Consider the following 14,405-nt stretch of genomic DNA (forward strand, 5'->3'; position numbering starts at 1 on the left):
AATCCTGTTAAGAATTCTCAATAAGATCCGTAATAAGGACACCATTATGCAGTTATATAATTTTGTTTCCTACGTGCCTCTTAGCAAGTGAACAAAAATTCTGGAGGATTTAGTCTACGGAGCTTTTACATTGTGCTTGGTGACACAAGCCCAGTGGGTGAAAACACAGAACGAATGATCACTTGGCCTTACCCTGTTCCAAAGCTCCAGCGTTCACCCGGCCCCACGGACCTGCTCCGAAGGGGACCCGGGTAGCACGTGGTGTTGGTGTTCAGGCTTGGAAGCCTTGTCTCTGTTGGTTCTGGGATCCCGGACCCATCTCCCACAGCACACGAGGCAACATTTTACCCATTTTACTGTCGTTAGGAGAACGAGAGGCAGGAAACTCTCTCGCTCCTCAGGCAGAGGGGATGTCCCTTCCTCTTACGTTCGGGAAGAGTGGGAAACATAACCATCTCCCTCCTCTGAAGGGAGCAGCAAGAGGAAAAAGGACAAAGAAATAGAGATTTCTTCTTTAAGAATCAGAGTAGTCAAAAGCACAGGAAAATGATAAACAAAGCACCCTTGAAGACAGGGCTCTAATAACCTGTCTCTATCTAGGTTTGAGCAAAGCGAAGTTTCAATTAAAAGTCCATCAGCTTTAAGGGCTTTTGTGGTTTATCAAATATTGTTACACTTAGAGATATTGTTTACCTTACTACCTGTGGCTTTAATTTTTTTTTATCATTACCTGTAAGTCAGCAGTAGAACAGCTCATATCCTTTCTACCTATGAAGGTGACATAAGGCATCTGGGTAAGTACTATGACCTGCAGTAGTATTGTTGCTTGTAGGGCCTTTGTTTTCTCAAAATACCAGATTATTAATATACTTGTCAAAATGTTTCTGATAAAAGATTTTAATTGGAGTTGAGCTTGAGTCAGGCCGAGCAAATGTTCATGTTTTCCTTTTTTTTCTCCTTATTTTTTGATGTACAGGAAAGAAGTTCAATTTCAAAGTGGCGTTGGCCCATAAATTGGCACTAGAATTATTACAGCTACTGATTTTGGGGGGCCGTGTCTGTGATCTCCCCATCACAACTATCATAGTTTTTAACATGTGATAGACACTTAATAAGTCTGTTGAATTGGGAAGTGGACATTAGGGAAGACCTGGTTAGGTCTCAGGTCTCTCCAGTAACCTGTACACCCTTCTCATCCAAAGGGTCCTTTGGTTGATAATTATGTGTCTGTGGTTCATGATTAGAAGTTTTTATGATGCAAAGTATGTACTATGGTAACAAATATTTGCACTAGGTAGACACAAAGATTAGTGCCAAGACCGCTGCCCGCTGAGAGTCTGTAAATGCCCCCAAAGGACCAGAGGGAGCTCAGGGTTACATTGCAAGATGACCGTATGTCAGGGTTCTTCGTTAACAAAAGAAACTTGCCCTCTAAATCAACTTCCCTTTCATCTAAACGATCACTAATGCGCAGACCTACTTCCCTTCTCCAATTGGCTCTCACTGCTCTGTAACAATTCCCTTTGTTCAAACCTGTGGAACATGGAGGTACTTCATACCCTGTTTTCTCACTGCCCCCTGTCCCTTTCAGCCCTGAGAGGGACTGGAAAAACCGACTTATCACAGGCACATGTGATCACTAGGGGGAGGATGTTGTCTTGTGGCCGCCATCTTGAAAAATACCAGTTCAATGGGATGCCTTCAGGGTTTAATTCTTGTGTTTCAAAACCTATCAGGGAGTTAGAAAGGGGGACGTTTCAACATCAATGTGTCTATCTCACGGCTTTATCCAAAGCAGCTATAGGGATTTCATTGTCAGATGAGGAATCATTTTCGTTTTTAGCCTGTCAACGACAATGAGCATTTTGTGCATACAAATCCTGCCACAAAGACCTTGGGGGTGTAACCCACCCCAGTGATCTCAGAAATTGAGGTTCCCTGCTCCCCTCCAGCCATTCCCCCACCATCCCAAGGAGAACAGAAAATCATTTAAAATACATTGAGGGCAAGCAGCAATTCACCTTCTTAAAGATTTAAGAACTGGAGGGATTTGGCATTTGCTGTTTATGGATGGGAATCCAAAGCAAAATCAGTTGTTATGTTCTCTTGCAAACATTCCTATGTTCAACTGCTGTGTTACCGTCCCACCGGTTTTTACCAAGTTTTCTACCTTTCTTCTGTCTTGAGCTGATAAAATCAAGGAGGGGGCATCCATCAGGTTCCCTTTCCAACTTTGAGGCAGCTAAAGCCGTTCAGACAGCTGAGACCTCCCTTGCCTGGCCCTTCTGTTCCCTGGTGGGGAAGGGCCTACGCCGACCCCAGTCAGCACTGGCTGGTAACTTCCTACCCCTTTCCCTTTAAAAGCAAGGTCCTCAACCCTTGGCCACTTACGCAGCATCCTTACCTCTGAAACAGATGTAAGGATCCGATGGAAAAGCCTTCCCAAAGGCAACTCGCACCCCTGTAGAGAAGAGAAATCTGTTTCTGTAAGAAGGAAGAGCCAAGAATTTAACCGGAACCCCTTTCAGCTTCACTGTGGACACTAGTGTTGTGTCTTGGACCCACTGCGGGTGCACAACACCTCATATTTCAATCCTGTTTCCACTGCTTTTGGAATGAATGCTCTCCGTCCAGAGTCTGAGGACTATCCAGAGAAAATGCCTCATAAACCAAAGTTGCTGCTAAAAGCATTTCCAAGAAGCGAGTCATTTTCTTCACGTGGGTTCTAGCAATACGGCTTCACTCAGAAGGACACCTTTACAGCAGCGTGCACGGGAGTCACCGTCAGCCACCACACCTGAGGCTGTCTGTGCTGAAAGTGAAAAAATACACATACATCCCTGCGATCATAGCTGTACGGTAACGCTAAGACTCTTCCTAATTGAAAACTAGGGCCTGAAAAGACTTTGGTAATAATTCTACTTTTCTCACGTAGGGAAGAGAAAACTCAAGTCCTATGAGGTTTAACAAGTCCCCTTGACCTGACTTAGTCGTCCGAAGTCAAGAACTCAGAACCATTCCTCAAGTCCAGTTCACTGCTCTGTTCCCCACCACTTTGCCTTTCTTACAAACTCATCTTCCTCTACCCCCCTCCGCCAGAAACATCCTTTATCCATCACTCAGAAGAATTCAACGGATCGTCTTTTTTTTTTTTTTCTCATTAGTTTCAGAGGTAGAATTTAGTGATTGGTCAGTTATATACAACACCCGGTGCTCATCACATCAAGAGCCCTCCTTGTGCCCATCACCCAGTTACCCCAGCCCCCCAACCCCCTCCCCTCCGGCAACCCTCAGTTTGTTTCCTAGAGTTAAGGGTCTCTCATGCTTTGCCTCCTGGATCAACTTCTTCGAGCACGTCATTAATCATAAGCCTAAGTGAAACCTCTGGGTCATCAGACCCTGCACTGTGAGCAAGAAAGAGGCTCACCTGGGCTTTGCCTGGGCCTTTATCAGGTTCCAGGAATTGCCGACCATGCTGATCAAGAAAGCAAGTGCTTGAATGTTACTAGGAGGTACTCACACCTTCCATCAGCTACACGAGGTCTTGGCAGTGCTACCGAAACACTTAAATCCTTTAGGTTTGTCTCATCTATTTGAAATGCAGCGTCCTTAAATTAACCAACAAAATCACGACGACCCAGACTGTCAGTTCGTGAAAGTGTGCTAACACGCATACAGTTTGCTAGGTCACCCCGGGAGGGCAGAAGAACAGGGCTGCTTGGACATTCAGCAGTGGATACCTGCCCTTCCTGTCGTTTTGCAGCCAAAAATGCCAAACAGGCTTGCAAGAGACAAGACTCACCTTGGCCTTCTGGCATTTTGCCTTCCTGCAGGGAAATGCAGAACATGGGGGAAGCAATTGTAACACAGTGGGTGGGGGAAGCAGCACCTTTTCCTTTCTTTCTTTCCCCCTAGTGTTACTAGACAAGTCACAAGCACCTCTTGATTTCTTAAACTGGTTGAGTGAAAAGGTTCCTGGGGGGTAGAGGTTAGTCCAGAAAGAGTTCAGTACCTCCCTAATGTTCCATTTTAAATGTGGTTCCCAGACAGAAACAGAAAATATTTTTTTTTTCTTCTTGAGAAAGTTACTCAACAGAGCTAGAACTTACCGTGATCAGCTAGTTGATGAATGTGACCCCCCCCGCCCCAGCCACACTGCAAAGGATTCTGCTCTGGAATTTATCAACCGTTGTGTTTGTTTGTTTTCTTAACAGGTGAAAAACGCAGCTGCCAATGTACTCAGGGAAACATGGCTAATTTACAAAAATACAAAGCTAGTAAAAAAGATAGATCATGCAAAAGTAAGAAAACATCAACGAAAATTCTTGCAAGCTATTCACCAGTAAGTACCATTTCTCATTCACTGCCTTCCTGCTTGGGTAGCTCTGGGTCCAAATTCTCACACTCAAGTCATTCTTCTCTCGTAAGACAAGGAAAAAAAAAAAAAAAACAGAAAACAAAACGCTGTCATGTCCACGCCCAGAAGACGTTATTTGACATTTTAGTAATTCCACAAATGAAATCCTGAGAAGACTGTCAGTTCTTTTTAGGACTAAAAAAATCATTCGTTATGGGGAGAATCGTCATTTACTGTATTAATGAAAATGTCTTCTCAGGTTCTGTCTTTAGAAACAATATTTTCAGTGGCAGTTGTGTTTCTTCGTATAGCTTAATTATTCATCTAGTTTCTCTAGGACGTTTAGTTTCTATCTGCTGCAAAATCTTGACATTTACTATTTTATAACCTATATGGATTTTTTTTTTAACACACTGCCAACATGTTTCTATGAAGGTAGTATAGACGCTTGATTTAATACTTGCATTTTTAAATTAGTCTTTATTCAGGACTTGGGGGGTTTTCTATATGCTACGTGTTCATTATAGGTTTATAGTGCCTGTAGACCTTATACTCTCCCACCATTATTCTGACTTTATCCAGACCGTCTTTATTCACTTTGTGGAAGTTCTTCACGCCATTTTGTCGTAACGCTATATATAACCATCATAGACTTTTAAAGGACAAATGCCTCTGTAGTGAGTTTCAATAATGCCTTGAAAGCACCAGTTCTTTCTCCCCCAGGCTGGCAACATCCTTACCGTAAGTACATTCTCGTGGGCGTCCATCTGGAGGCTGTGTAGCCTTGCTGTTAAGTCCAGGCCATTTCTGTGTGGGGAAGAGCAGATCCGTCACATGGGTGGGTCAGAAAAGTAGCTTTCCTCATGCAGCCTACCGGGGGAAGTCATGGAAAGGTGGGTCGACACACTAGGTATCCTGATTAGACGGCAAGAGGTGTCTTTCTCGGAGCTGCCTTGCGTGGTAGACCAGAAAGCTCTGAAGCTGGAGTTTTTATGGTACGTCCTCAGGTAGTTCATAGGTAATAGATGACACTGAGAGTCTCTGGGAAATCACTCAGCATTCGAGCGCTACCCTTTCACCTCTCCCTCCAACTAGCTATCACTGAAAATGTGGACAAGGTGTAGAAATTGCTACCTTAATGAGAATAAAGTCCAGGCACCCCAAAACATAAAATAGAGGGAGACTCTGCACGTACAGTACGGTAGCTGACCCCTGTGGCTACTCAGAGCGCTTTGGTCATGTTCTTGCTGCCACCAGCACCAAAGTGACATCGTTTCGCCTTTGTCTCTGGGACGTCGCTCTGGGCCCCCAACTATGCTTTTCATCCCGTTGTAAGGAAAGGCTAGAATGTTAAGATATTACTCTGTCCAAGTCTGGGAAATCGGAAAAGGGAAACACAGAGGGACACCGGATCAGATCTGACTCCCAAGAGGAAACTGCCTGCTGGAGATCACAGCTACCTTCACAACCAAATCCCACCCCCTGGGAGCCTCCACATCTTGTTTCCTTAAAGTTTAGATCTAAGAGAGCGAGTCCCCTGAGAGACGCCAAGCCCAAGCCCTCACCTCTGAGGAAAAGGCCGCCTCCTCAAGGGTCCCCGGGCACCCCTCTCCTGGTAGAGTGGGCATTCCTACACCCCTACAGGTGTACCACAAAGACACCCAATGTTCATCCAAGAGGTACACACCCTATACTGTGGAGAAATCATTCTTTGTACTTTTAATGTCTCAGTACAAACCTACAATGTGCAAGTATATTAAAAAGAAAACTTACCTTTGTGGGTGTGGGTGGGTGTGGTCAGTCTATGGGTCCAGCAACCACACATGCCATTTCCTCCGGGACCATATTTATAACCCTTTCTGTGTGATATACCTATTAAATAAAAAATGAAATGTGATTGGCTTTGGGTGCCATTGATGTTTTTATACAACAAAACTATTGGAAAAACTGCTTTGATAGTTTCTGTAACAATTTTGTAGCCACGTGTGAATGGTGGGTATTTATATTTTTATCTGCCTTGTCCCAAAATGCACTCATGCTCCAGTCGTGGGGAGGGGGGCAGCTTAGGGATGTTCACTGTAAATTTTTTCAACTCTTCTGCACGTTTGAAAATTTTTATAGTATGTCAGAAAAAAATATTTGGGGAAGTGAAGTTGAAAAACTGTCCCCAAGTAATTGTTAGATTGCTAGAAGGTGCTAGATTGTTCCTAAGGGTTTCAAGGTATAGCTCACGTGGGTCTTCCAGAATCCCGCTCTGGGATAGAGTAAGCGAGGAAGCCATTCATGATTCTTCTGCTTCTTGCAGACATTTCTCATTCTGTTTCTCGAGTAGCAGCCATGTACTTCTAACATAGATAAGCTTTGAGCGACGGGAATGTTCTGAATTGTTTTATAATTTAGTCTTGGGGTTATTCGATTTCCCTTGAGGTGGGAGGGTATTTATACTATGCAAAAAAAAAAAAATACAACTGAGCATTTAAATGGGCTGGGTTTTGGCTAGATTATTCTAATGGTGCCTAATCCCTCATTTTAAGTGAGTGAGTGAAATCATGCAGGAAAGCACACAGGGCTCGATTCTTCAGGGCAAGGCTCCCGTTGCCCGCTATCCAGACACAGATTTACAAATTCACTGGCTAGAGCTCTGCTGGCCTCTCCCATCCTCTGATTTGTCCTGAGAGCTTTTCCAGAGCTCGATCTGGACTCCCCTCTTCCCAGCGTCTCTCCCTGACACATGGCCTCCTTAGTCTCCGGTAGATGCCTGCTTCTCCAGGCTCCGTCCTCTTTTCAGTAACAGATCTGTCTTTTGGTATCATCACTTAGTGCCAGGAAGCACTCTGTTCCTGTAGACCTTTGAGCACTTTTTCTGGTATCAGCATTAACTCTTTTAAAGTGTATCATTCTTCCATCTCAACTACAGACCCAGCAATCAACATGAGCTTGTCTCGGAGCCGAGAAATTCAGTACACAGAATTTCTCTGACGATGAGTTTTTGGACTACCCACCTTTTAGGCTTCTGCACAGCCCCAACTCGGAAGAGATGTGCCCCCTCCAAAAAACACCAGCAACATTATAATCCCATTGTTGAGACTGTTGTCCCTGTGACATTCCTATTAGGCCAAAATGGGTCTTGTAGTTCACTTGGACATCGTGTATCAAAGAAAGAGGCCATAATGACCTGGTAGAGGTTCTTCCTTCGGAACCTTCGTTCCAGGGAAAGCGCTGTGTTTCGGGCGGGGCAGTCTCTCAGCAGTGAAGGATGCTAATATAATTGCACAGTGTTGTTCTGTGATCACTGTGCCCAAATCCTGCAGAACTGTAACAGGATCTTTCCGCCAATGAATCGAGCCCCCTGTGCACAACTGAACACCACGCTGTGTTATTATTTTGTTCCAGAATATTTTACAGTTTCTTTTCTTTTGTTTTGTCTTTTTATTTCAACAAAATGAAAATAGAGCTCGGAAGTAAGTTGTGTGAGCCGCTCCCCTCAACGTTTGCAGAATTTTCTACCGGCTGCATGCACCCAAGCGGAACCTTTATTTGTGAATTTCAGTAGTCTGATTGCTGCTATGGAAATGTGATCCAAAATCATGATCTTTTCCTGTGATAAGTGAAGTTCACAAGGAAGAAGTCAACATATGTTCCTTATTCTTCTTTTCGTGGGGGGGGTGACGTAAAACACACACCTGCATGTTACCTTTTATTCTGGTAGCTGCAGCTTTAAGTAGGCTTTTTTCCTGCGGTTCTATGGTTCAGGCAGTCTCAGGAGCAGCAAGGCAAGATGATTTAAGTTCAAGGAGATTAGGGGATTCCAGTCGAATAGGGCTGCTCTATGTCAGCTTTCCGGACTCGTGGAAAAGAAAATGGGCAAAATTCTACTGTCAGAAACATACTGTAGGAATTCCAGAGAAGCAAATTAGGCTTCGCTGTCTGGAAGACAGAGTACCCACCTCAGCGAAGGGACCAGCACTCCGGCCCTTCCATGGACCGGCCAAGCTCAGGACTTTGCCTGCGCTCACCAGTTTCTGGAGGCTTCTGAGCTGGTTCCCCAAACTTGGCTCATTCACGTGCCGATTCTCCTTATTACTTAAATCTGAAAACAAAGCTTGATGTAAGTCCCTATCACAAAATGGCTAACAGACAAAAAAACAAAAACAAAACAAAACCGAAAAACCAAAAAACCATTCCCAGCAGAGAGAGGTAAAGGCAGCATCAGCCGACCATCGAAACAGTGGCGTTGAATTCTAGCCACGGACTGTTGCTTGCACAAAGCTCTCAGCTGAAATCCTGCTCTTTTTTCAAAAAGGAGAGACTAGCAGGTGTTGGGAGATAAAAACAGGATAGGACCAGCCTGAGACATTTTTCCTGTAATCATCAAGAATTGGAAGAGAATTAAAGAGAAGAACTGTCTCTCCATCTGGTTTCGTATTGAAGGTCTTCTGGTTTGCGTGTCACTTAGCCATCTAGAACACCTCTGCTGGTATAAATCCAGCATCTCAGAACCACTGTCCCAACCTAACCCCGTTCGTTTCCTCCATTAAAAAACTGAAGGTGAAATTAGGGCCAGGGAGAATGGAGTCCATGTCTGGCCCCTTTGTTCTCTCTAGTACATTTCTGTAGAATGACCCCCACACGTGTTTCAAGGTTGTTTTTGTTTTTTGGGATTTTTGGTTTGTTTTTGCAGGGGAGGGATGGGACTTGTTTTTAAAAGGCAGACATCAGGAACTATAATCCTTGTAACTGCTTAGAGAAACCTATCTCAAAGACGTGTTAGATTTAAATACATATTTGTAAATTTCTTTTACACTTAAACATATTCCATCTCTAGAATAGCATAGAAAGGAACCAATTAACTGAGCTCCAAGCATTCCAATAGAGAAATACAGTCTCGCAATGACAAGTTACAACCTTAAGCTGTTTCAGATGGTTAAATATCGTGTTATAGGCAGGTGTCAGTTAAACCCATACTGGCAGAAGGAACTCTATCTTGACTGTCAAGCAGATTTGGGGACATATTGGATATTGTAGTTTCGAAACAAAATCACTGCACATCATGAACATTTGTTGCAAAAATCTCCCTGGCAGTAAAATCTTGCCCTGTGAATTTTTTATCCCTTTTTTGTAATTACTTTTCATTGAAATTGGGAATTTAGCAAAATGACTCTCTCCAACGTCAACACTATACTTTGCAAACAACAAGTCATCAAGGCGATAAGGTTAGCATGGACTTTTTTTTTTTTTAACTAAGTAACTGAGAGAGGCTCGCTCCTCTCCTGGAGCATGGCTTTGAATCGTTGGCTTAAAGAACAAGAAACTACTTTTCTCTTGTTGGAAAATCTTAATTTCTTGGTATGGAGTAAGCAACGAATAAATATTTTTTGAACTATTATAGTAAATAAGGAATAGTAAGAGTTGTCATTCAGAAAGATTTAAAAAAAAAACCAGTGGTCTTTTGACTGTCAATCAGATATACGCAATGATATTTCAAAGTATCTAAAAGTAACTTTACGAGTAGCAGTCCCATCTGTCAGACATTTTAATTGTCCACTGACTTTTATCTACAATAAAAAATTAAGGGAAATTCTCCCAAGGAAATGGTCTGGCTTCCCTTTCAAATTCAAGGCAGCGTAAGATAAAAGTCAAGCAAAACGCAATGAAGAATAAGGGAATTATGTGTTATACGTTATCTTGCTGCTGGTTGAATAAAAGCTTTATTTTTGCTAATAAGAATCTCACTTATCACTGTGTTCCATCAGGTTCAAATACCTAACCCAATCCATCTCCAACTGAACAGGGCTACGCTCCGTATCCACTCATGTAGGCATAGGAAGGTGCCCACTGCTCCAACATCGATGAAATTCCCGTAGCTTTGCCTATTTCTTCCTATGTCTATTTGAAACGATACTGGGATTTTAAGGAATGTTTTGGCTTTTCTCATATGGTTAAATCCTTATGAGCCTTTCTCCGTTCAACTTTTAACTCCCTGGTAAATAGCTGTCCTAAGGACACCCTCATCTCTCTCTCTCTCTTTCTCTCCTTTCCTTTTTTGCGGTGTTGGGGAAGCATGCTTCTCATTGTACCAGATACATAACCAGTTTGGACTTGACCCCAAATATTTCAAGGCATTATCCATGCAGTTCTTTGCTCTTGTCGATTTTATGCATGCTCTTTGGAAGGCGTATGAGAGCAGGAGGAAGGAAGGAGCCCTTCTGACTGCAGATTCTGTCTTTTAGATTAAGAAGTGTAAAAATGGAGCAGAGGAAACTGAATGACCAAGCCAATACCTTGGTGGACCTGGCAAAGGTAAGCTTGGGGTCTCAGCCCTCGTGGCGAGGTGCATCGGAATGAAGCTCTACACAGTAACTGATGGTGCTTTGGGAGGACACCCCAAACGTGTTTAACGCATCCTAAACTTGATGACCCAACTTAACAGAATTTTCCTAAAACTTCTCCTTCATATGCTCTTTCCCTACGTAAATTATTCAACCCCCCTTCTAAAAGCCTTCCTACTTACAGGGACTTGGAAATACAGTAAGAAATGTAAGTGGAATATGAGACAATACTGTTGGGTTTCATATTCGGCATTCGGTCTCATCCCTTTGAGACCAGAACTACGTCCTGGGTTTGACAGTGACATTCAGGGTTACATAGGACTTGCCGATAAAATTATTTTTTTTCATTTCTTTTAAGCCCACTCAGAAGACTGTGATGTTAAATTTTTAAAAAAAAGTGCAAGAAATCACATCATAACATGAAAATCATCTTTCCAAAAAAAAAGGGGGGGGAACCAGTTTTTATAATTTAGGATTCTTTTTTTCATTATTTAAAAAATCATAGTGCTTTTTAAAAAGTACATTTAATGGTCCCTTGTTTCTTCTGTCACACTCAGGATTAATCTGGTTAATTTTTGGTGGTTCTTCTCAAGTCAACTCTACTTTAAAAATATGAATACTTGCCAACAGTGTCAACCTTCCATTTTCCTGAGCTAATCCCAGAGGAAGCATTATGTGGAAGTTCTCAACCCTGTAACATGAGAGGGCAACTCTCTCTAGGGGGCGTCTGGGTGGCCCAGTCAGTTAAGCATCGGACTCTTGACTCCGGCTCAGGTCATAATCTCAGGGTCCTGAGATCAAGCCCCACATTGGACTCTGCGCTCAGCAGGGCATCTGCTGGGGATTCTCTCTCTCCCTCTTCCCCTCCCCGTGCATGCTCGCTCACTCTCAAAATAGATAAATAAAAAAAATAATGAAAAAATAAAGGTACAACTCTCCGTTGGACCTGTACGTCCTGTTGTTATTTATAAAGCCTCCAGTATCACTAGGGAAATTCCACCCGTGTCCCAGCCTCATGAAATAACGCAACTAAATTATATTTGTGTTAATGTATCTTGGTAATACATACTATATAAATATGTAAAAGTTGAATATCTGAGGCCTTATAAATAGAAGATAAGTGAAGTAGTCAATGACTTACCCCCGGGAGAGCACGTATCCTGCACGTGAGGTGGGCGGCACACCTGAGGTGCAGAGGCATTCTTGATTAACATTTGCACACATGGCTCTCAAGTGGACACATCTGGAACAGAGATGGGGCAGACTCTTACATCACTCCAAGGCCAAATGATAAAAGACATTGGGTAAATAAAGCAGACCACTTGGAAATAATATAACATTGTACTACGTATCAATATAATATTATAAATCTGTACTAAGTAATGTCACTTAATGTCACTTCAGGAGTCTATAAGGCAATTGCTCATAGATAGATCTATGCTATTTCTTTCAAATTATTTCTTGAGTACCGTGACTATTATGGCTGCACAGCTATCGTGCCCTAAGGGTTCAGGATTTTCTGAATGAGGGGATGTCGCTCACATAGTCTCAAGACTACGTAGTAAAAAATAAAGGGAATGCACTCTGTCTCCGTGACCAAACTCAAGCTAGGGGCCTGTGTCCTGAATAGTAACTCTCTTAGTCACCTATTTATCATCATTTCGAGTTTATTAAGCAGGTGAGAGCACATTTTGAGAGGGAAATGAGATAGCGGGATGGACAGCTTCAACAAACGGTTTGAAACTTGAGCAGCAATGAACTGAGATTCACGTGCCTGTCCTCCCCTCCTTCCTGGTCTCTCAGTTCCCTCCAGAAACGTAACTGGGAGTCCAAGTTATGAAAAGCCTTTCGTCAAGACAAATCAATTTCAAGATTCGCTGGAGACCAAAATCAGTTTCCTCTTTCAAACCACTCAGCTCTCTCTGATAAACCTGTAGCCAAAAGGGTAGACTGGTAACCTAATCTCCCCCAATTTTTTACCTATCAAAATGCTATTTGACCCAATGGAGAGCCTGGAATTTGAAACGTGGGACCACAAAATATCTTTCAGAATATTTTCTGGCTTTAAGTAAGTTACTAAATGACTTGACCAAATTAGTTTGTCCTAAACTCCCTTCACATTCCACCTTCAAATTTTTTGCTACACCCCAGTACCCTCTGTATACTATTATGTAAAATTTAAGCAGATTAAATTATGTAAAATGAATTAAGCAGATTCTTTAAATCTGCTTCATTTTAAAAATTACCCTTGCCCTAATAACTATTACATGTTGCCCAAGAAATGTGATATGCTTAACTTTTGTAACTGCTATTAAGAGATTTACATAAATGTTAAATCACAACTTTGTCTCTACACCACCAAAAATCATGGGGCGTACCACCAGCAGACCTGTAGGACATTTTCTGCAACTGGATCAGATTAAGGCCCAAGATCTTACATATTTTTAGGAGTGGGAGGGGCGGGGGGAGAGAGAGAATCTTAAGCAGGTTCCACATCCAGTGTGGAGCCCGAGGCGGGGCTCGATCTCACGACCCTGAGATCGCAAACTGAGCCAAAATCAAGAGTTGGAGACTCAACCGACTGAGCCACCCAGGGGCCCCAAGTAGCTTACATTTCTAAGTCCTGGCATTGAACAGACATACCGAATCTGCTTTGCAAAGTCAAGTGTTCCATTACCTGATGCCCCTATTTCTTTGTATGCCTCTAAAAGGAATCCAGCCCTCAGACTCTGAAAGTTGACAGTTTGCTTCCCGGGCAAGTGTCCTGAAACCTGAGTTTTTGGTTTCTCTATCTGTCTCCCATCCTGTTTTGCAGACCCAGAACATCATGTATGACATGATTTCCGACCTAAACGAGCGGAGCGAAGACTTTGAGAAGAGGATCGTTACCGTGGAGACAAAACTGGAGACTCTGATTGGCAGCATCCACGCCCTCCCTGGGCTCATCAGCCAGACCATCAGGCAACAGCAGCGAGATTTCATTGAGGCTCAGATGGAGAACTACGACAAGCACGTCACCTACAACGCCGAGCGGTCCCGGTCCTCGTCCAGGAGACGGCGGTCCTCCTCCACAGCGCCACCAACTTCATCAGAGAGTAGCTAGAAGAGAATCAGTTAACCACAAAATAAGACTTTTTGCCATCATATGGTCAATATTTTAGCTTTTATTGTAAAGCCCCTATGGTTCTAATCAGTGTTATCCGGGTTCTGATGTCAGAATCCTGGGAACCTGACACTAAGTTTTAGGCCAAAATGAGTGAAAACTCTTTTTCTTTTCCTTTCAGATGCACAAGGAATGCACCTATTATTGCTATATAGATTGTTCCTCCTGTAATTTCACTAACTTTTTATTCATGCACTTCAAACAAACTTTACTACTACATTATATGATATATAATTAAAAAAAAGTTAATTTCTGCACATACTTGTTTGGTCACTTGACATTTCTAAAGGTTCACTTCTCACATTGTTTTCAAGCTAAGATGACTGGTTATCATGTCATACATGTTGATGACTTTCATCACCCAAGTCTGGCCGGTTGGAAGAAGACTTTCGATCACTCTGTACGCCAGTCACTAAGATTTTCCCCCAATATGAAATGTTACAGTCACATTCATTTGATGCAGCCAGCTTACTATTCTTTTTGAGTTTACGGTGTCTAGTTTCTCATTGCCTTTGTTTCCAAATTATGTGGAAGGTGGAGCTGTTACATCAAAGCA

At 42.8% G+C, this 14,405-nt stretch overlaps 1 protein-coding gene across 1 annotated transcript in view; it reads left to right on the forward strand.

Annotated features, from left to right (window-relative positions):
- The window catches only part of KCNN2 (potassium calcium-activated channel subfamily N member 2), a 292,412-nt gene extending 278,289 nt beyond the window's left edge, over positions 1 to 14,123 (forward strand). The window contains exons 8-10 of the mRNA XM_034655880.1: positions 4,215 to 4,342; positions 10,588 to 10,657; positions 13,502 to 14,123. Of these exons, the coding sequence (XP_034511771.1) occupies positions 4,215 to 4,342; positions 10,588 to 10,657; positions 13,502 to 13,789 (486 nt within the window). The 3' untranslated portion in view covers positions 13,790 to 14,123. The remainder of the gene's footprint in view (positions 1 to 4,214; positions 4,343 to 10,587; positions 10,658 to 13,501) is intronic.
- Positions 14,124 to 14,405: the final 282 nt, after the last annotated feature.

Source organism: Ailuropoda melanoleuca, chromosome 3 (genome assembly GCF_002007445.2).
Source record: "Ailuropoda melanoleuca isolate Jingjing chromosome 3, ASM200744v2, whole genome shotgun sequence".
Classification (NCBI taxonomy): Eukaryota; Metazoa; Chordata; class Mammalia; order Carnivora; family Ursidae; genus Ailuropoda; species Ailuropoda melanoleuca.